This window comes from Erinaceus europaeus, chromosome 2 (genome assembly GCF_950295315.1).
Source record: "Erinaceus europaeus chromosome 2, mEriEur2.1, whole genome shotgun sequence".
Classification (NCBI taxonomy): Eukaryota; Metazoa; Chordata; class Mammalia; order Eulipotyphla; family Erinaceidae; genus Erinaceus; species Erinaceus europaeus.
The window spans coordinates 35,219,095-35,241,909 of NC_080163.1; the positions used below are offsets into that span (position 1 = coordinate 35,219,095).

The 22,815-nt window shown below is 49.9% G+C and overlaps 1 protein-coding gene across 2 annotated transcripts; it reads left to right on the forward strand.

Annotated features, from left to right (window-relative positions):
- The first annotated feature begins 334 nt into the window (after nt 1–334).
- Nucleotides 335–20,423, forward strand: PDLIM4 (PDZ and LIM domain 4). Of its 2 annotated transcripts, XM_060177792.1 has the most exons (7): nt 337–537; nt 5,614–5,765; nt 12,181–12,262; nt 18,938–19,122; nt 19,327–19,490; nt 19,862–19,979; nt 20,095–20,423. In XM_060177792.1, exons 1-7 carry the CDS (start codon nt 445–447, stop codon nt 20,297–20,299), a joined length of 999 nt encoding a protein of 332 aa, XP_060033775.1. In that variant the 5' UTR covers nt 337–444; the 3' UTR covers nt 20,300–20,423. The 2 variants fall into 2 exon arrangements, with proteins under 2 accessions (XP_060033783.1, XP_060033775.1); XM_060177800.1 differs by lacking the exon at nt 19,862–19,979 and having other exon boundaries at nt 335–537; nt 20,095–20,165.
- Nucleotides 20,424–22,815: the final 2,392 nt, after the last annotated feature.

A 22,815-nucleotide genomic window follows, 5' to 3' on the forward strand; every position in this document is an offset into this window, starting at 1 on the left:
GCGCCCACTCACCCCCAAATCCCTCCCCGGGCTGGGGCGCCACCCCGACTGCCCTGTGCGTGAGCTTCGCTGCCAGGTTCGGGTTTGGGTTCGGGTCCGCAGAGTAGAGGCCCTAGGGAGGTCCGGGACGTCTAGGCTGTCCCAGTCTGGGAGGAGGGTGCGGCGGTCTGGGGGTCTCTAAGAAACCGTGGGGGTGTCTGGCCGCAGGCTTCTAGGACTGGGGCGGGGGCGGGTCCTCCAAGCCCCCCAAAGTGGGAGGGTCGGGGCGGCCCCGGGGCCAATCCGGGTGCGCGGGGGCGGGGGCGGGGGCCGGGCGGAGGGGCTCCGGGGCGGGCGGGCCGGGGGCGGGGCGCGGCGTCCAGGCGGCGGCGGCGGCAGCGGCGTCGGCTCCTCTGTGTCCGGCTCAGTCTCTGGCTCCAGCTCAGGCTGTGGCTCTGGCCCGCGATGCCCCACTCGGTGACCCTGCGCGGCCCTTCGCCCTGGGGCTTCCGCCTGGTGGGCGGCCGGGATTTCAGCGCTCCCCTCACCATCTCACGGGTGAGTCCGGCGACCACGGGGCGGTGGGGGCGTCCTGGATCGGAGACCCGGTTCTAAAGGGTCACTGGGGACCCGGATCCCCTAGGACCCGTGAGGCTCAGAGGTTAAGGGTTGGCTTGGATGACCTGCAGAGTCTGGAGGAGATTTGCAGGCAAGACCACCTCAACTTTCTTCCCTCCCTCTGGGCCTGCTGCCTTAGGAGTCCCCAAGAGTCCTCATACCAGCCTCAGGGTGGGGAGAACAGTCCCTGCAGACCATGAGAGTACCACAGACATGGGCCAGGGATCTGACCAGATAGATCTGCAGAGGCCCAGAAACTCCAGAATCCCCCCTAAAGACCTGGGACAAAATTATTGAAAGTGTCTTTTCCTACCAAGGACTGCTGCCAACAGTGCTGGGTCATCTATCTACCCTAGGGTACTTGGGACCCTCATTGCATCTGAAAGAGAAAGACTCCTCCATTTCTCCCTCTTTGAGTTTTGGTCAGTATCTAACCCATGACCTCACTTGTCTTAAGGGGTAAGTGATCAGGAGGAACTTCTTGCTCCTAGGGGGGAAGAGACTTGACTGTGAAGTTGTGAGGATCGCCCCCCCCACCCAAACATACATATATACACACACACAAACACACACACACACACACACACACACACACACACGCGCACGCCTGCCATGGACAGTTTGAGGCTAGGGACCAGGATGGCCTCATCACTGTAGTTTTTAAAGTTTTCCAGGAACCCAGACTTAGGACAGAGGAGATCGTGGAGGGGCAGAATCCTGGGGGGGTGGATAATCTGAGGAGGAACAGAGGAAAGGACTCAGGCTGTACCAGATGGGATATCCTATCTGAGGGTAACAGGATCCTGGCCCAGCCTAGAGTTAGTTCTATAGTTTGAAGGGCCAGAAGAGAGGACTCAATCCCTGCTTCTGGTGGTCCTAGTTTAGAGAACAGAGTGAAGAAATCCCAGGCCCTGCTATTTGGGCGCTCCCAGTTGGCAGGGGACAGTTAGGGACCTGGGTAGTGGTCTGAGCGTTAGCCCTGATCTTCACACAGGCTGTTCTGGTCTTGAGGTTTTGAGGCAGAGAAACTGAGAAACACCTTACCCCACCCTACTGCCACATCTCTTTCTGGAGGCTGGACCAGGCTGCTGGACATTTAGAGACTTCTTTCCACAATTTTTTTGGGTGGGGTTGTGCACTAGGACAGTGGAGCATGGAATCATGGAATACCACTTCATGGTGACAGGCAGGCCCAGCTGTCCTGGGAGACATCCCTCATCTGCCCTTACCCCATGGTCACTGAGTCCCCTCAGCCTGAGTGAGGTTCAACACATCTGGCCAGTCCTTTCATCTCCCACTCCCCCAGGAGAGTCTGCTGGGTGTAGGTGTGTGTGTGTGTGTCCGTCTGTCTGCTTGCATGTCACGCCTGTGTGTGTCCGAAGGCAGGCTGCTGGGGGCTGTGGGCTGGCCAACAGGCCAGGCACCCTGAGTGTGAGGCCGCTGACAGGCTCAGTGGTGGTGGCTGACGGCTGCAGGCAGCAGGGAGCAGAGACATCTGTTGCCCACGCGGCCGACTGCCCGCCGAGGAAAGGCCTCCAACGTCACAGCAGCGGCTTCAACACAGGAGCAGCAGCAGCAGCAGCCAGGGCCGCCTTGTTTGGAGCTGATCAGGAGGCCGGCCCCTGAAAAGCAGACCGGCAGGCTGGGAGAGGGTTTGCCAGGAAGAAACACCACCCCCCTTGTCCCCCAAAGTCACGCGGCCCCAGCTCAGACCCAAGGAGCCGGGATGGCTGAGCCTGGGTTTGAGTGGGATCTGGGGAGATTTACAGGGCTGGGGAGACACAGGCCACAGCTTGTCCTGCAGGTACTTTGGGACAGGTCAACAGATAGGGATGATATGTGAAAGTATCCTCACTAAAGGGGCTTAAAACCCACCTCTCATGTTTCCAGGACCATCTCCACCCTTAGGGACAACCTCCCTCAGGGAGGAAGCTGGTTGCCTGGCAGGGCTGGGGTCTTGCAACCTTAGCCTATGAAGACTCAACCTCCACTCCCACTCTCCCAAAAATGCTATTCAGTGCTTCTTCTCCACAAACTGCAGTGATTTTTTTTTTTCTTTGACCAAGCCACTCCTTAACTTGGCATCAACCACCTAACTGTCAGTGCCTGGAATTTGTGCCCATTAGTTTTAGGTAGCCTTCATCCTTAGAAGTAAATACTCTCTCTGACCTCACATTGTAGATGGGAACATTGAAACTCAAGAGAGGCAAAGGTAATGTAGCTAGAGAAACAGAGCTGGGACAGGAATCCAGGCCAGCCTGAGCTTGCTGTAACTCCATGAAATGACATGGCACCTGGTCTAATTGTGACTCCCAGCACACTACTGCAACAAGGTTGGGTTAAGTGGATCAGGGATTGAGAATTTAGCTGCTTTAAGTAGGGGACAGGCTCATACTCTGACTACCTTGTGGATCTCTCTGCTCCCTTCTGCTTTCTTCTTTCTGTCTCTTTATTCTGCACTCAGCCAGAGGGATCACTCTGAATTCAGCTCCCTCCTGTGCCTTGCCTGCTTAGAACTCTCTGTGGTTCCCAACCACCCAGGAAAAATGCCAGTTTATTTTAGGTTTGTAAGGTCTGGTCCCTGCTTCTTCTCTGACTTCATCTCTTCCACTCTCTCCTCACTAACAGTGCTTGAACCACAAGGACCTCTTTTACTTCTCTCCAAGATAGTTGTCGTTCATGCTATTCCTTATACCTGGGACACACTCCCATTATTACTCCTCCTCCTCTTCCTCTTCCTTCTTTTTCTCCTTCTTCTCCTTCTTCATTTTAAAAAACAAAAAAAATACTGTAATTGAGAGCATAAAACTTAAAACTGGTTGACCTGGATTAAAATCCCAATGACTATTTATCAAATCAGCATCCTTCTGTATTTCTCTGGACCTCAGTTTCCTTATCTAGGAAATGGGCTAGCCTTGAGGGTAAATGAGACAATGCATGTAAAAGTGGTTGGGAGAGTCATGGTTTCCTGGCCACATGCCCTCTGTGACCAGAATTCCCCGAGCTAGCAGAGCTGGCAGGGTCCCAGCCACCCCTGCTTTCTAGAACTTCCTCCACCCACAGGGGCCTGAATGCACCTCTTGTGCTGGCTGAGTCATCCTACAGCTAGCTGCTCCCCTGAGGAAGAAATGTCCTCTCCAGGATGGGGACTGGTGCCTGGTCCCTCTTCCTGAAAGCCCCTCTTCATTCATCTGTGAATAAGGATGAGAACGGCCTGTGTCCCCAGGTAATTCAGAGACTACCATCAGCTAATTATGGAGAAAGTGCTGAACACAGGCCCTGTCACAGGGGAGGGGACCTGGAGCAGGATCTTTAGGGGGAGGTGGGATGACACCAAGTGGCCGGCTAGTGCAGGTGCCCAGACCCTGTGGGTAAATGTCAGTGGTAGGATGCCTGGCTGAGGGTTCCATGCTTTAGAGGGACACTCCTCAGGACAGCCTATTTCAGGACAGGTCAGCTTGGTTAGTGCCCATACCAGGCCTCCAGCCAAGGATCTGCTAACTCCTCAGTTTTGTCCAGTTTCTACTAGGAAATGGCTGAGCTGATCTGATCAGGCTTCCAGGAGCTCTCATCCCCACCATTGGTAATGGGCTTGAGGCCAGGCAGTGGTACTTGTTGACTGCACACATCACAGTGTACAAGGACCCAGGTTTTTTTTTTTTTTAATTTTATTAATTTTATTTTTTTGAGAGAGATGCAGAGAGAGACAGAGACAAAGAGACAGAAAGAGAAACATCAGGGCACTTCTCAGCTCTGGTTTATGGTGGTATGGGGGATTGAACCTGGGATTTAGGAGCCTTAGGCATGAGAGTATTTGCATAACCATTGTGCTGTTTCCCCCACCCCAAGGACCCAAGTTTAAGCCCTTGGTCCCCACCAGTGAGGGTGGAGAGGAGTTTCATGAGAGATGAAACAGTGCTGCAGGTGGGCTCACTGGTCACAGCTGGCACCACTGGAAAGGCTGGGTGAGAATGAAGAGTGTATTTCCAAAAGCTGTGCTAGAGTCAGGAATAGGGTAAAGGGTGCTCTATTGCCTGAATTCCCCTGGGCTGCTTGCTCAGCCCTTCCTGTGAGCCTATTGCCAACTTCATGTGGCCACCAGCACTGTGCAGACATAACTTGTTCTCTGGGATCCATAATAGCACTGGGGTGGCCTGAGTGAGTATCTGTTCTGCAGAGAAACTAGACATGAAGTTGGGACTCCAGAGTGGAAGCTGGTGGCTAGAAAGGGATGGCCCTGAACTTGCCTGGGGAGGTGATTGCACAGACCCAGAATGAGGCAACAGTAGTGTTAAGAGAGCAAAAGTGGTAACAGAGATACAAAAAGTCCTGTGAGAGCCTGAAGGAGAGATTCCTAGGGGAAACGGCCTCTGTGTTGAGACCTGCAAGATGAGGAGGAGTAAATTGGTGATTAGGGCTTGTGGCCAAGAGAAAGAGTGTCCCAAGTAGAGGGAAGATATCCATAGAATTGTGGAGGTGAGAGATACCTGGTGGTCACAAGTATTCCCTGGACATGCAGATGGTCTGGATAGAATTGGCTGGGTAGAGGTGAATGTGGAGAATGGGGATACAAGTAAACAGGGAGACTGAGGGTTGGAATGTCAGGGGAGGGGGTACTGTTAGCCTGATTGAGTGGGGTAGCACCCAGTAGGGTATCTGTGATGAGTCCATGTTTTCTATGTATTTGGACACATGTATGTGTCCCTGTGTTACCCTAGTGTCCTTAGCACATATGCACCTGCAAGGGTAACATCTTCCTTGTCCCAAAACAGAGGAAGGTCTTCTCATACCTTTCCTGGTCTCCAGGTGCTGGAATGGGGAGTGTCTGAAGCCAGGGCTACATCAGGGTCACATGAGAATTCAACCTGCTCCTAGCCTGCCTGCCACTGGTCATGCTGACAACAGGGCCACACTTCCTGGCTCTGAGGTTGTAGGGGGGGGATCTAGAGCAGATCTGTAGCAAGGGCATGTAATGCCTGTTCTCAGCCATCTGGCTTATCCCCTGTCTCCCTCCAGGTCCATGCTGGCAGCAAGGCTGCTCTGGCTGCCTTGTGCCCAGGAGACCTGATCCAGGCCATCAATGGTGAGAGCACAGAGTTCATGACACACTTGGAGGCGCAGAACCGCATCAAGGGCTGTCATGACCACCTTACGCTATCTGTGAGCAGGTAAATGTAGGGCAGGCCAGGCCAGGTGATGGGGGTGAGGGGAACACTGAGGAGAGGATATGTTATGGGGTGTCGCCAGCATTCTGGAGGACCTGGGCCTCACTCTTCCACAGCTACCTGCACCATGGCCCCAAGTAAAGAGCAGTGTTTTCATGGGAGTTGGCAGGTATTACTTACAGCAGGAGTACCCCTCATTTTATTTTATTTTATTTTATTTTATTTTATTTTATTTTATTTTTCAGCTAGAGCAAGGTAGAAAGGCAGAAAGAGAGAGAGAAGAAAGGAGAGATCACAGTACAGGAGCTTCTTCCAGTGCAGTGGGGGCCAGGTTCACACCTGGGTGGCACACTTGGTAAAACAGCACACTATCCAAGTGAGCTGTTTTGTAAGCCTTACATTTTTTTGTTTATTTTATTTCAAAGATTTATTGGGCTTCTGTGCTGTGGTCTCCCCCTACCCCATTCTCTCCTTGTCTTTGTCACTCTCTATCTGAAAAGTCACTCAAGAGTGGTGAAGCCCCAGGGATGAAAATCAGAATGACGTACTTATTCATTAATGAGAGAGAGAGAACACCATAGCGTCACTGGCACATGTGATGCTGGAGAAGGAGCTCAGGACTTATTGCTCAAGAGTGTGATGCTTTATCCACTCACCACCTCCCCTTCCACACTTCACAATCTGATTTATCATTTATTTATTTATAGAACAGGAGAAAGAGTATTACTGTATGTGAGGACTGAACCTGGGGCCTCACTCATGCAAATCCTACACTACTGAGCCATCTCCCAGGCTATCTTTTTTTTTTTTTACCAATCCAGTGTCAATCTCAGGGTGTCACACATGAGCTCTACCTGTTGTATCTTCTCCCCAACTGAAATATTTATTTCTTTAAATTTAAATTTTCGCCACCAGGATTTCACTCGAGATTGTCCCCATGCGATCCTTCTGTTCCTACCAGTCTCCTTTTTTCCCTCCTCCTTCTCTTCTTCTTCTTCTTCTTCTTCTTCTTCTTCTTCTTCTTCTTCTTCTTCTTCTTCTTCTCTCTCTCTCTTTTCTTTCAAGGTAAAGGATAGGAGAGAGCAAAAGAAGAGACACCATGCACTGCTCTGGGCACAGTAATACCGTATGTCAGTCAATGATGCAAACCCAGGTCCTTGCACATGGCAAAATTTGTGTTCTACTAGGTGAGCCATCTATTTAAAAAATATGCATACTACAGTTTGTACAGACCCAGGTTTAAGCCTCTGGCCCCCCCTGCAGGGGGCAAGCTTTTCAAGTGGTGAAGCAGGGTTTTGGGTATCTGTCTTTCTCCCTCTCTAACTTCCCCATCCCTCTTTCCACTCTTTTTTTTTTTAGAAAGGGTAGAGAGAGACAGACACAGCAAGAGAAGAGATACTACCACACTACTTCATCACCCATGTGTTATAATTTAACTTTAAAAGGGTTTAGGGTAGCTGCAGTGCATAAAAGGATTCACAGCTGGGAATAAGTTGGGAGAGCTGGGAATGGGTTTAAATAATAGAAGGTTTATTAGGGCATTACAAAAGCATGGGACATATATGTAGATGCACAAAATAAGTAATTATCATCAGGGGTTAAGAATATGCTAGGTCCATAAAGTCTGAGTATAATTATCAAAAGTTTAGCCCCGTAAGATAAACAATTATCAGCTGAGGTAAAGGTTGCTCATGGCTGTAGAGGGGTCTAAAAGTTTACCGGCTAGCTGAGTCATACATATTCAGTTTCCAAGAGAAGTAGCCATGGTGGGTACCTGGAGCGCCTCTGCCAAGATGCTTCTGACCAGGAGAAGAAGCAGCTGCCAAAAAGAGAGCGACCTAGCCCAAGTCCATGCCTTTTATACATTCCCTTCCCTGTCGCACCTCCTCAGGCTGACTTCATATGCTAATAGTCCCAAACTCCTGTTGGGGTCACAACACCATGGAGCATTCCTGTGCTACCCATGGTGCTCCCATGTAGTTTCTGACCCAAACCAAGGGCCTCATGCATTAGTGTTGATTTTAAGGAAAGTGAAAGAGATGAGGAGAGGTGGAGGGGTAATGGGAGAGAAGAAGCAGTCCACAATCCATAGAGTTCTCTTTGTTGTTCATAAGTGGTTTAGGAGATCAAAGTCAGGACTTCACATATGCAAGGCAGATGATAAGTCTATCGGGGTATTGATAACAGAAGTAAGCAGTCTGAAATGGGGGCTGAAGTAAGACCTGGGGTAACTTCTGAAGGGGTTAATTTTAGTCCTTTCCCCACCTAAATGACCTGCTTGATAACCATTTCAAGCAGTTTCTTATTCAGTAGTTTGTCTCAGTTAACCTTCAAACCAATTTAATACATAGGACAGCCCTCACTTTACAGATGAGACAACTTAGGTTCGGAAACAAAAGAGAGTGTTTAAAGACACATAAGAAGGGAGTAGGAAAGCAAAATTGGCCTTCAGGCCTCTCACCCCCAAAACATTACTACTTGTAACACAACTCCAAACTCTACTGTTTGGCTGCTACTACTCTGACCAGCCCCTCCACTGCACTTTCTGAGCTATCCCACATGGGTTCATTTCTCTGCCCTGATTAAATGCCATTAACCATGTGATGCTATAGAGCCTATCAGTGATCAAGGCTTATGTCCGAGGATGTCAGTTGAGGATGGAAGGTCCAGCCAGGATGTCTCCCAGCTTTGCTCAGCCCTCAGGTCCCCCCCCCCCCCCCATTCAGCTCAGGTAGCAATAATCAGCATCCTGGCTAGCTGGAAGCTCTGTGGCCCTGACTCCACCCCCACCCTGCCCCATTCTGCCTGGATCCAGGGAAGTGAGATATAATTGCTTACGTTTACCATGTTCATTGCTAACAGGAACTTTCCACAATCCACTGTGGCTGTGTATGGGCAAAGCTTTCCCAAACCACAACACAGCTCACCATTCCTTGGAGCTGGCAGGGTGGGGGATAAGCACTGGCTCAGAGCCATTAGACATGGCAGGCAGGCTTCTGAAGTAGCTCCCATTTGTGCCTGACCCAGGTCTGGGTCCAGATTGGGATCAGGAGCCCTTCTGTGCTCTTAGCACCCTGTGGGCCCAGCTGCAAGTCCAGGCTTTGCACACTCCACCTGGCTCACAGTGAGGAGGCCCTGACCTCAAAGTTCAGCAGAGCTGGCTCTCATCCAGACTCTGTGGGACGACCTCTGTGAGCCTGGGTTTCCTTCCCCATAAAGCAGGAGTGTGTGTACCCTCTCCCAGGCTGAGGTCTGAGAGACATGTCAGCACTGCTTTGCCCACAAGTGGTCTCTGAGTCTGCCCCACTTGGCTGTGTTCCTGGGCCCTGACTCATCTCCAACTTTGACTCTATATGGCTGAACAAGGACAGCCCTAGTGGCAGTGGAGGAGTGGCAGGGGTGTAAAGGGTGTAATTCACAGGGGAGGGAGAGAGGGAGGGCAGAAAGGGGGCTGAGTCAGGAGATTCCCAGAGGGAATGATGTCAGGGGAGAGTGGTGGGAAGGTGGGTGGAGGTCCCCTTTCCTTCCTCTCTTCCTTCACTGGTCATTTGTTCCAAACCAGGCCTGGTAGGTACAGAGGCCCACTGGTCTGTTCCACTCTGGGCATGTCAGTCCCAAATGGTACCTAGTTATGGAGTAGGTGAGAGAATTCTCATTTTGTTTTAATTTTCTTTATTTATTTAATGGATAGAGGCAGCCAGAAATCAAGAGGGAAGGGGGTGATAGAGAGGGAGAGAGTCAGAGAGACACCTGCAGCTCTGCTTCACCACTTGCAAAGCTTTTCCCCTGCACGGGGGGGGGGGGGGTGGGGGGGGTGGAGTTAGGGGAGAATCAGGGCTAGAACCCAGGTCCTCGTGCTTTGTAACAGGTGAGCTCAACCAGGTGCACTACCACCTGACCCCACACCTGGAATTCTGTTGTCCTCCTGTGATTGGTTTAATGTCAGAACACTTAACCCCCTGAGCTGAGGGTTGTGTAATAAAGGACCAGGTCTGCTTGATCAAGGTGAAAACCTGATGACCTGTCCTTAGCCTCCTCCCACCAATACTCACATATCTGAGTTATCTTAACTCTGCACCAGCATCTCTTCTCCTAGGCACCTTCTCACCTGCAAGGTATCTGACCCTGATTTCTTTTTCTTTTTTTTTTAATATTTATTTTATTTATTTATTCCCTTTTGTTGCCCTTGTTGTTTTATTGTTGTAGTTATTGTTGTTGTCGTTGTTGGATAGGACAGAGAGAAATGGAGAGAGGAGGGGAAGACAGAGAGGAGGAGAGAAAGATAGACACCTGCAGACCTGCTTCACCGCCTGTGAAGCAACTCCCCTGCAGGTGGGGAGCCGGGGTTCGAACCGGGATCCTTATGCCGGTCCTTGTGCTTTGCGCCACCTGCGCTTAACCCGCTGTGCTACAGCCCGACTCCCCTGACCCTGCTTTCTATCCCATCCACTATGCTAGGGCCTTATGCCTGAACTGCCAAAGACTCCCTCAAAATGCGCCTTCAGAGGATTGGCCTGATGAACTGGCTAGAAGGAACTACTCTGTGTCTATTCCAGAGTATCCAGTCAAGTCTTCCCAGCTACCGTCTTATAAACAGAGGGCTCTGATCTTCCATAACCTCCTCTACAAAGCAGAAAGCCAAACCAAGGCCTTGCTTCTTAGCTATGGTTATTTTTCCTAGAACTCAAAGTCAGGAATCCAACAATCCAAGCCCATCCACACTAGCTGGCTATGTTCTATAGACACCAGGCCTTTCTAGTATCAGCTCCAAGCTGAGGCCCCATGGTGGTACCCTGTTGTCTGCTACAGAGCTCACCCTTTAGCAAATATTTTGCTTAAAGATGTCAAAGATGTTATGGGAGTCAGGCGGTAGCGCAGCCGGTTAAGTGCACGTGACGCAAAGTGCAAGGACCGGCTTCAAGCCCCCAGCTCCCCACCAGCAGGGGAGTCGCTTCACAAGCAGAGAAGCAGGTCTGCAGGTGTCTATCTTTCTCTCCCCCTCTCTGTCTTCCCCCCTCCTCTCTCCATTTCTCTGTCCTATCCAACAACAATGACATCAATAACAACAACAATAATAACTACAATAATAAAACAAGGACAACAAGAGGAAGTAAATATAAAAAAATGTCAGTTTATTTAAAGATCTGCCCAGCCTGAAATGCATGCTTGTGGATGAAAGTTAACGCTTTAAATTCAAACCTGATGCCATCAGCCACACCCCAGGCTCTGAGCATGCTGTGCCCTCTGGTATTCACACCTCAGGCTTATTCTTCTCTTCTGGTAGAATGTCAGGGAAATAGAAGGCCAGATGGCCACATGAAATGTCCTGGATTCATCCCAGCAGAGTTCTGCTTGGTTGGAGGTCACAAGATTGTGAATTAGATCAGTCACTTGGGAGCTCAGTTGAAGTGGCTGGAGCAAGAGGGCAGTGGGAGTGATACTGCCCCTGGATGGCAGGCCTCAGTGCTGCAGGCCTGGGAAAGAGCCTAGTCTGAAGCAGGGTGAGGAATGGGCAAAGGAGAAGAGGTGCAGAGGGAGCCTTGGTACAGGTACAGATGGTTAAAACCCTTGGCTGAGTAGGGGAGAGGGGGCAAGGTGATGCTGACCAGTGGTGAGACCTCAAGAAGCCCCAGGTGCCTTTTGGAATAGAACGATGCCATTATTCTCCTTTGGTCTAACACCTACTTACTTGCCAGTCTACACCCCGTGTACCCTCCTCCCCTCCCTTCATGGGGCAACTAGGTGGCAGACTAAGTTCCAGGCCTGTAGCTTCTGAGCCCTGCCTGCCCCATTTATGGCAGGTTTGTGATGTTTTTCTCTCTCCTGACTGGTGTTTGGTTTTTGGTTTCTATGGCAAAGCAGGAATTTCCTAATGGCCTGTTTCCCATCTGGGCTGGGCAGACATTGGTGATGACTCTGCCGGAGGCAGCAGGAGGGAAGGCACACCCCTCAAAGCCTCCATTCCACCTTCCCTAGAGCCCCTGGGTGTCTGACCTACATAAGGAAGTAGATGGAGGAGGGCTGGCTGGATAGGCTTCTAGCTGATCAGTGTATGAACTCCAACTCACCCTGGCTTGAACTGGGCCTCTTTTTTTCTGAGCACGCCACAAAGATTGGTGAAAGATTGGAGAAGTGGCAGGGCTTCTGCTTCTGGGAGCCAGACCAGAGAGGAATGGAGAAGGTATTCCTGATCACCATTCTCACTCCTGGAGGGTGACAGGTCTAGAGTTGTGTCTCCTTGGTACCATGTCAACCACTGAGGTATAGGGAATGTACTACGTGGTGTCTTTCTCACTGGAGGGTGTCAGGCCTGGCCCTGGTGGCTCTGGGCTCAGAGCCCTGCCCCTCTTGGCCTTGACCTGGTTCTGGACATGGTGGCCTTGATAAGCATATCTGACAGTCTTAATTCCTGCCACAGGCCTGAGGGCAGGAGCTGGTCCAGTTCCCCAGAGGACAGCAAGGTTCAGGCACACAGGATCCATATTGACCCTGACTCCCAGGTATGTACAGAAACTTCTTAGCCTGGTTCAAGTTGAGCCCTTGGCAGAGGGGCTGGTCCTGGTCCACAGGTTCACTGGCTTTAGATATCCTCACCGTGACACTCAGATCCCAAGCCAGAGACTAAAGCAGAGGCTCCTCTGGCTCCCCAAGTGATGGGCACATACTGGGAACACAGTCTATATTTTGAAAAGTCCTAGATTCTAGAAATGTGGGTAGGGACTGGGCTAAGATTTTTCTTGCAGGGGGTGACTGCCCACATAGCTGGGGGGTTACTCTTATGCTTGGTGATGCTAGACCAGGCTTGAGGTGGACACAGGTTACCTCAGTCTGTGGACTGGCCTCAGCCTAAGGGGCACCTTATGTCTCATCTTGGCCTTGGGCATCTACTTATCCTTAATAAACCCCAGGCTGCAGGGCTCACATTAGAATATAAATTACTTCCTTACTTTTTCCAAAGTCAAAAAACAGACCTCAGAGTGCAGGCCTCTATACTCAGTCACTTTATATGTGTGATAGGACTTAACAATTATGGCTCTGTCCTCAAGGAGACTAGAAGAAAAGGCAGGGGCTTACACTGCTCTAAGATCCTTCTCTCTCTCTCTCTATCTTTTCCTCTGTCTCTCCCCCTCTCTTTAAGACTTTCTTTTCTTCTTTTTTTTTCTTATCTTTTACTTATTATTGGACAGAGAAAGAGAGAAATTGAGAAAGGAGGAGGTGATAGAGAAGGTAGGAAATAGAGAGACACTTGCTGACCTCCTTCACCACTCATGAACTTTCTCTCTGCAGGTAGGGACCAGGTCCTTGAACACTGTAATTTGTGCACTTAGCCAGGTATGCCACTGCCTGGCCCCTTCTTTTTTTTAGGATTTAATTTTTTACTTTTTTTCCTCTTTTTATTTGAAAAGAGAGATAAATTGAGAAGAGAGGGAGAGATAGAGAGGACAGAGAAAGAAAGACACCTGCAGCACTGTTTTACCACTCATGAAGCTCCCCCCACTGCAGTGAGGAGCTGGGGGTTTGAACACATTTCCTTGTGCATGTTAATGTCTGCACTCAACCAGGTGCACCACTACTTGACACCTCAAAGGCCCACTTCTGTGATGAGTTTAAGGTGCAGTCAAGTAGGTAAGACTGAGACACTGAAAGGCCAGCCAATCTGATTAATCCAGGCCACAAGGTTTTAGAAGGTGAAAATGGTCTATGATGACGCTAGAACCATGGGACCAAGTATATAGGGCATGGCCTCCCAGGCATGTATGTGCCCACGCTCTTACCATGGATCAGGCAGGGAGAAGAGGCTGCACTAAAGCAGAGGGAAAGATATGTTATGGCCTCTCCCTCACCATCATCCCAATGCCCATTCTGCTCTGAAATTCGTACTCTATCTTGTCTTTGCTGACATCTGAGGCAAGATGCTCACCACATGCTAGGGGCTGCCTGTTTTGGAAAGGGAGAGGCACTATAGCAGTTCTGGGATGATGGAAACTAGGGGCCAGCAGAGTTCAGAGAAGGCTCATACATGGCTCAGTAGAAGGGTCAGAGTTGGCTTCAAAATGAGGTGAGGTATGGAGTGGAAATAGGGGGTGTCTCCAAGTCAAGTCCTAAAGAACCTAGGAAGGATAGGGCAGGTAAGGGGGCATGGATATATGGGGCATGTCAGGAAGTACATACAAAGACCCAGAGGTGAGACTGTACTCCACAGGTTCAGAAAACAGAAAGACGCCAGGGAGTGAAAGGCAGAAAGAGATGAGGTACCACACCAGGGCCACAGAAAGACTGAAGGATCCCCTCTGTTCTGGACCTCAGCTGTTCTTGCAGAGAATTTGGCCACACCTGTTTGCTCTGGCAGTCTTGTGGACTCAAGGCCTATGGGAGCAGGGCAGAGAGTACAAACAAATCAGTCAAGTTTGACAGAAAGGAGTTAGGCAGAAAGGAGAGGCATAGTACAGGCCCTGAACTCATGTGTGAATGCCAGGGTAGACAGTTGAGGGAGCCTGAGCTTTGGAATCTGAAGCTCAGCTCTGTTCAATCATCAGGATAGACTTGTGTGTGTGGGGGGGGGGGGGGGAGTAGGGGGCTGAGGGCCTGGGGCTGAGAACAGTTCCTCCTGTCCCACATTCCCGTCTCTGGCCTCCTGGAACTAGTCTGCCAGTGGCTCAGGCTGAAGATGAAGGGATTTTCCACAAGCAAGTGACCAGCCCCTCAGCTGCTACCCCTCTTTTGTACTTAAAAGGTCATAAGCTCCTTGGGTGGTGACAGAAACACACCCACCCAGTCTCTGCAGAGCCCTGTCCTCCATGTCCTCTGTAATAGACACAGGGCCCATTGTCCCCACACTGCCCCTAGCCTCTGCCTGCAAGAAGGAGATGGGGGCGGGCCCAGCTGAAACCCTGAGAGAAGAAAACCACAATTGGCCCTAAGACCAGCACAACATCCTCTGGCATGCACCCCCAATTAGGATGAGGCAGGTCAACTGGGGTTTTAGGACAAGTTGAGTCACTGGAGAAGCCCTCCCTCTCCCCTCCCCCTTACATCACTTGAGAACACAGAATGTGGAGGCAGGATGGTGATAAAGAAAGGATTCTTGGAGGAGGTGGCATTTGAGCTGAGAACCAGGTGGTGGATTAAGGCAGCCCTTGCATACTCAGTGTGTCCTTTGCAGACCAGCAGACAGCTGGAGCTTGGCCTCTGAGAGGTGCCACCTGCTCATGCAGACTCAGTGCATGCCTCATCCAAGTTGAATGTCCGTAGTCTGACCACAAATATGTGGGGCCTGATAAGCAACCAGGCATTTACCCCCATTCTACTAACCAAACTGGTAGCCGGTGGATGTTGAGAGAGGGGTGTACAGACTGCCACACAGAGAAGGGAAATGCAGGAATGCAGTCTCTGAACCAGGTCAGCCATTTATCAGTGAATGTTTGCTATGTGCCGGCCACTCTGCTAAGTGCTTTGTAAACAACTGTCTCATTTCATCCCCACTAAGACCTTACAGAGACCATCACATGCCCCATTTCACAGAAGAAACTGACATCAAGATAGGTGAAGTTACTTTTCTAGTTAAGGAAGAACTAGGATTCAACAACAGAGATTACCAGATGTGTACTTACCACTGAGTTCAGACCTAGAGAGGCTACAATCTGGGTGGCCAGCAAAGGGGCAGTGGTTCCACAAGAGACTCTCACACTCTACTGGCTGAGGGTGAGCAAGGGCCTCCTTGCTCCAGGTCCCTGCAGCTCCTTGTTCCTGTTGAAGTTTCCTCTGCACCAGACCGTGCCCTGCCCCCATGGCTGACGGCCCATCTGGTCCCTATTAGAGGCCAGGCCTGCCCCACAGACCCACGTGTGAGAGTGCTCGGGTTTCTCAGGGCCTTTTGTTGAGCCCAATGGGGCAAGGGTTTTCTTTTTTCTTACTTTTTTTTGCTTTTTAAAAATATTTTATTTACTTATTCTTTTTTGTTGTTTTTGTTTTATTGTTGTTATTGATGTTATTGATGTCATCATTGTTGGCTAGGACAGAGAGAAATGGAGAGAGGAGGGGAAGACAGAGATGGGGAGGGAAAGATACACACCTGCAGACCTGTTTCACTGCTTGTGAAGCGACTCCTTTGCAGGTGGGGAGCCAGGGGCTCAAACCAGGATCTTTCCTCTGGTTCTTGCACTTTGTGCCACGTGCACTTAACCTGCTGTGCTACCACCCACTCCCTTACTTTTGTTTTTTTTTTTCTTTTTTATTAGTGATTTAATATTGATTTACAAAATTTTGGGATAACAGGGGTATAATTCCACACTACTTCCACCACCAGAGTATGTCCCCATTCCCTCCATTGGAAACTGCAATAGTTCTCCCCAGGTCAGATGTGAGTTAACTATTATTTCTATAACTGTCTGTCTATGCTTATATATATCTGCCCTTTTTTTCTATGGCCCTGCCTTCTCTCCCTTTCTAAGTCACATCTACACCAATGAATGCTTCAAAATGTCCTTTTTTCCTCTTCTTTCTCTGGGTCTTGATGGAATTGGAATTCAGAGCCCTCAGGTCATCTTCCCTCTATCATTTCTCTCCTTCTGAGAGTGTGGACCAAAATTCCTTATGGGGTGCAGAGGTGGGAGTTCTGGCTTCTGTAATTACTTCTCTGCTGGACATGGGCATTGGTAGGTCCATCCATACCCCAACCTGTTTTTATCTTTCCCTGGTGGGTAGGGCTCTGGGCAAGTGAGGTTCCAGGACACATTGGTGAGGTCTTCTGCCCAGGGAAGTCAGGATGGAATCATGATAGCATCTGCAACTGATGCTTACCACCTGAAAGGTGGTAAGATATAAAGCAAGACAAAGTGTTTAATAAACAGGAACCAAAAAGTAGAACTAGAGCAGATGAGATTAGGGATCTTGGTGTGGAAATAAGATAGGAAGTCTGTTTTAGGTATGTTCCAAGGGGCCTATGACTTTAGTAATTTTTTCCCAAACTTGCTTGTTAACATGCAGGTATACTAAAAATATTGTCTGGGAAGATAGTGTCAAAGTTGAGAATAAAACTAGAAAGCTGGGTTGGGGAAGAGAGTAGCTCCCAAACTGAAAGAAAGTACATAAATACAACTAACTGTTTAGTCTATCAATCGGAACCAGGGCCCATATATACTCACATTTAGAACAGGAGCCTATATAACCTCTGATTCCCTGTCAGTTTGAACTCGTACTCTATTGTCACAACTGGGGATATTCTAGGCTGCACTCATTTCTGGACCAGTCTTCCTCAAGTGGCAGAGTTGGATGACCAGCCTCCCTTCAGAGAGTGGACAGTCCCACTAATTTATAGTGAGGGTAAGGTCCTTAAGAGGCCCGTAAGAGCTCTTATAATGACATTCCTGATGGAAGTGGCCATTGATGGTGGAGAGAGAGAGAGATCTGTTAGAGGTCTTGGCCCATATTGTCTAGAATGGCATGGTATTGACCAAAAAGGTCATCATTGGGTGAGCCAATATTTTGTGGGGACAAGGGGGTTTCTTACTGCTGTTGCCTCACTAATGGGGTTCCACCTGATCAGTGAGAGACCTTTATCTTTTGAGGTGTGAGAAGCAATAGGCAGCCACCTCTTCACCTAGCTGCTGCTATGCCCATTCTCCAAACTCATGCTCAACTCAGAACTAGCAGAAAACAGGGGCAGCCCTTGCAGACTTGACTGTGCCCTCGGTGTTGGTGGCTACTGGGCTGGAGTCCAAGATGGACCTTTCCCCTAGATAGGAGTCCTTTCTACCTCTCCTTGCCTCTCTGGGAAATTTACATGTTCCCTTTCAGGCTAAGCCTGATATCCATGGACTTACTCCTTATAACCTACAGTCAGGCTGCTCTACCAGCCTAGTCTTAATCATGGACATCACCATGGCCATCCTCAGGGTAACCAATACTGGCTCTGTGTCTGTGTATCTGTGTATGTAGGTGGACTGACTGCTGTATGTTTATGTCTGTAAACATACCTGTGTTCTTATTGCTGTGGGCATGCCTGTGTGTACCTATAAGCTAGAGGTAGTGTGGCCCAGGACTCCACAGAAACAAATGTCCCAGGAGTCGGGCGGTAGCACGGCGGGTTAAGCGCAGGTGGCGCAAATCGCAGGGACCGGTGGAAGGATCCCAGTTCCAGCCCCTGGCTCCCCACCTGCAGGGGAGTCGCTTCACAGGAGGTGAAGCAGGGCTGCAGGTGTGTATCTTTCTCTCCCCCTGTCTGTCTTCCCCTCCTCCATTTCTCTCTGTCCTATCCAACAATGATGACATCATCAACAACAATAATAACTACAACAACAATAAAAAAACCACAAGGGCAACAAAAGAGAATAAATAAATAATTTTTTTAAAAAAATGTCCCTTACCCCCATCTCCCATTCAAACCTACACCCACAGAGTTATTGCACTCTTCTCTTGGCCAGAGGAGGCATGTTCAGGGCACTCCTCTCTCAAATGTCTTGCCTATGCACACTAGGCCACCTAAGGAGTAGAAGAGTGGGAACCTTGAGCCCTACACAGTCCTCTGTCTCCCTTTGCTATGCCTACAGAAGGCCACCTATTTTGGCCTGGGAAGCAGGAAGTGAGGATAAAAGTGCAGAGTTGGAGTTGGCTGGCCTCACAACAAATACCCTTGAACCTCATCCTGCCCCCACCAAAGGACCTTGGACACATAATGAATCAGTGGGCCCTTCCTGACTTCATGGTAAAAGCTCCTTTATTTTGTATTTTTTTTAATTTTATTTATTTGTTTATATTCCCATCTGGGGGTCCATCTGGTACACAGCACAATACTGGTAAGTTGGAAGGCTTGGTACCAGGAACACGCGACAAAGAAGACAGTCTTCTCCAGCCATGCTGGCTTTAAAAGGCTTTTTGGAGTGATCTTGTCCTAGCACCATTTGTGACAGGTCCTGGTGGTCAGAAACACTATGTGTGACTTTCCATAGACATTTCTCACTTCTGTAGGACCTGATCTAGGCTCACATCTCTTCTTGCCTTTTTCCCACAGACCCTTTCCTGGGCTAGGCAGTATAACCAGGGACACAGAACAGGAATAGCCAACATGATGCAAGAAGGCCTTGGCATAGCAGGATGCAGAATGGCTATGTAAGGAAGGCCTCCCAGTGTCTCAGGCCTCTCTCTTTCTATCTTTCCTTCCTGCCTCTCTCCCTCAGGATGGCAGTCCAGCGACCAGCAGGAGGTCCTCAGCCAGTGGAATCTGGCCAGAAGATGGCAGGCCAAGCCCAGGATTTCCTCATGGGCAGTCACCTCATCTCCCAGTCCCTCACAATGGCACCAGCAGTGAAGCTACCTTACTGACCCAGATGAACAACCTGCACATGTCTCCACCCCACAGGTAGTTCTGAAGCCAGGTTTTGTAAATTATACTGGGATCCCATCTTAAATCCTTTCAAATCTCACTAGATTCCATCCTGACACTTGACCCCTGGAAATCAGCTGGTATATGGTTTGGATCCATGAAATCTCACCCCCTCCTAAATCGGCAAAAAGCAAAGGCTGGTACTGCAATCCTGTCCCTCCTCCATCTCTTTTCTTTGCCCAGCATTGACCCCGCCAGGGGCCTCCCTCGGGGTCGTGACTGTGGAATCGACTTGGGCTCTGAGGTGTACAGGATGCTACGAGAGCCTGCTGAGCCCACTGCCACCGAGCCCAAGCAATCAGGCTCCTTCCGCTACCTACAGGGCATACTAGAGGCGGGTGAAGGAGGTAAGACTCCTGCCTCCTAATTCCACCCATCTCCCCACTCTGGGAAGCTGATAACAGTGATCCAGGCGCCCCCTTGTGACCCCTCACGATCCTTCCCCTTGGGCTTTCTTTCACCTTGGGCATTCCCTCCCTGACTGCACCTGCGCATTGATTCTCCGCCATCTGCAGGCTGTGAGACACACACCCTCCCTTTGTACCCATAGCCGAGGATGCACTGGCCTAATGGTGGTGTGGGAGATTGAATCTGGTGCTTTGGAGCCTCAGGCATGAGAGTCTCTTTGCATAACCATCAAGCTGTCTTACCCCCCACCTCGTATCTCCCTATTCTGACCCCTGCACCATGCTCATTCTACTCGCCTTCCGCTTTTCAGGGGAGCGGCCCGGACCAGGCGGTCCCCGGAACCTCAAGCCCACTGCTAGCAAGCTCGGCGCCCCGCTGACTGGCCTCCAGGGGCTGCCTGAGTGCGTGCGCTGCGGCCACGGCATTGTGTGAGTACCTGCCCCGCTCCCCTCAGCTTTGCCCCAGCTCCCGCTATGGGGCGCACTGGCCAACCCACCGGTCCCTAGACCTGCCCTCTCCCCACACCCATTCTCACCCTTGCAGGGGCACCATCGTCAAGGCCCGAGACAAGCTCTACCACCCGGAGTGCTTCATGTGCAGCGACTGTGGCCTGAACCTCAAGCAGCGTGGCTACTTCTTCCTGGACGAGAGGCTCTACTGCGAGAACCACGCCAAGGCCCGCGTCAAGCCGCCCGAGGGCTACGATGTGGTAGCAGTGTACCCCAATGCCAAGGTGGAGCTCGTCTGAGCCCCTCCCCAGACTGCCCATCCTAGCCTCTGCTGCTTTTAACACCCATGTTCTGCCCGTGTAAATATGTGTCTCCCCTTACCCCCACCCCTGCGTCTCTAATAAACTACTCGCCTCCAACACATCAAGGCCCTTGGTCCCTGCCTCTCTGCAGCGCAGGCTGGGACTCCCCAGTGCTGCCACTGCCCTGATGCCAAGGCATGCCCTAGGCACTGGGTGCAGCAGTGAACAAGGCAGGGACTGTACTGTCCTGTCCGCAAGGAGGCCACAGCCTCCTTGGGTAGCAGTTATGCTTTGCATAACCGTAGGGCAACATCTCACCAAGGGATCTGACAAAGGTAGAGTCAGGGAAGTTCTCAGCCAACTGAGAACTAATGGATGAAGAGAGAAGAGCTCTTCCCAGGTGAGGAAGTGTGTGTACAAAGGAAAGTTGAACAAAGGAAAAGTTAGGGTTTTAGCCACCAGCATGAGAGCCCTCTCCCTCCCCCCCTTTTAAAATTTTTTATTTATACAAAGGAAACATTGACAAAACCATAGGCTAAGAGAGGTACAACTTCGCAAAATTCCCACCACCAGAACTCTGTATCCCATCCCCTCCCCTGATAGCTTTCCTATTCTTTAACCCGCTGGGAGTATGGACCCAAGGTCATTGTGGGATGCAGAAGGTTGAAGGTCTGGCTTCTGTAATTGCTTCCCTGTTGAACATGGGCGTTGACAGGTCAATCCATACATACTCCCAGCCTGTTTCTCTTTCTCTAGTGGGGCAGGGCTCTGGGGAAGTGGAGCTCCAGGACACATTGGCAGCCACAGCAGGGATTGTGGGGCGCAAGAATATAAAGTGAGGGAGAGACGGCCTGCTGGTGGCTCATCTTGTTGAGCACATGTGTTACCATGCACAAGGGCCTGAGTTCAAGCCAGTTCTTCCCCTGAAGAGTGGGGAAGCAGGTCCGCAAATGTCTGTCTTCTCCCTCTCTTGTCTCCTGCTCACTTCTCAAATCTATCTCTGTCCTATCTAATAAAAAAAATGGGGGCAGGGAGAGTCGGGCGATAGTGCAGTGGGTTAAGCGCACGTGGCGCAAAGCACAAGGACTGGCATAAGGATCCCCTGGCTCCCCACCTGCAAGGGAGTTGCTTCACAGGCAGTGAAGCAGGTCTGCAGGTGTCTATCTTTCTCTCCCCCTCTCTGTCTTCCCCTCCTCTCTCCATTTCTCTCTGTCCTAACAACGACATCAATAACAACAACAATAAGTACAACAACAATAAAAAAGGGCAACAAAAGGGAAAATAAATATTAAAAAAATTTAATGGGGGCAGGGAGGAAAATGGACATGAGGAGAGGTGGATTCCAATAGGCACCAAGTCCCAATGATAACCCTGGTGTCAGTAAAAAATAAAAAACTAAAAAGTAAAGTTTTAGGGGGAGAATCATGGTGACCACGGTGAATGGTATCTAACTCCTGTCTTCACTCTTCTAGACTTTTCTCTATCCCCTCAGGCTCCAACCCACTCTGTGAATTTCAGTTGCTCCCCACCCCCAACCCCCTACCCCTCCCTTTTCCTTCCTTCTCTTTTACCACCAGGGGGCGCGCTTAATTTGATTGAGGGTTGGCGGAAAGTAAGTAATAGGGGAGAGGCGCAACCAGATTTCTTCCAAGCTCCTCCAAAGGCTAAAGTTAAATGACTTCCCTCCTCCTGGGAAACCCTGCCATGACAACGTGATGGGGCGACCTTGAGCTTTTCACAGTTCATTTGCAAACACTATAACAATTTTCCATTTTGAAAAATGTACCTGTGTGTAAATGCTATCAGGACTGGAGAATCTTGGCTGTTCATACAGGACAAATCCCCAGCTCTGGGTCACGTGGATTCACCGTCTGTTTAAATTGGAACCTGAAGAACCCTTCTTTATATAGTCTGGGTTTATTTATTGAATCCTGAGTAATGCATATTAGTGCTTTTTTCAATTTGAACTATCACAAGCCACACAAGACTGCTATCAATTCACACTCTCACATGGGTACATGACAGGACCCATTTCCTTGTGTTCTTACTAATGTAGGATATAGTCAATTTTTTTTCCAATTTGATAAGTAAAATGCAGTATGTAGTTGTTTTAATTTGCATTTTTTCTGGTTACCAATGTATGTATTCAAACACATTGTTTGCTAATACAGAGTGAGCAAACAGTGGGAGCAGAGAGGACTTCCGCCTCCCAGGGTTCTTGTATGACTTACCCTAAATCCTCTGCTCCTTCATTTTTCTGCTGTTTATTCAGCATTTCTTTCTTACTTCTCCCCCCCCCCCGCCACATCACCACCCCATTATTGTAGCTGTCAGCACCAGGGCTTCATAGCTCAAGTCCAATTTGTTTCAGATACAAAGACGGAACACAGTCAACCCTATTCAACTTCTTAGTGATTGGCCTTTAAAAATATTTTTGTTAAGAATCTCAGCTTTGGGAGTCGGGCAGTAGCGCAGCGGGTTACACGCAGGTGGCGCAGTGGGTTACACGCAGG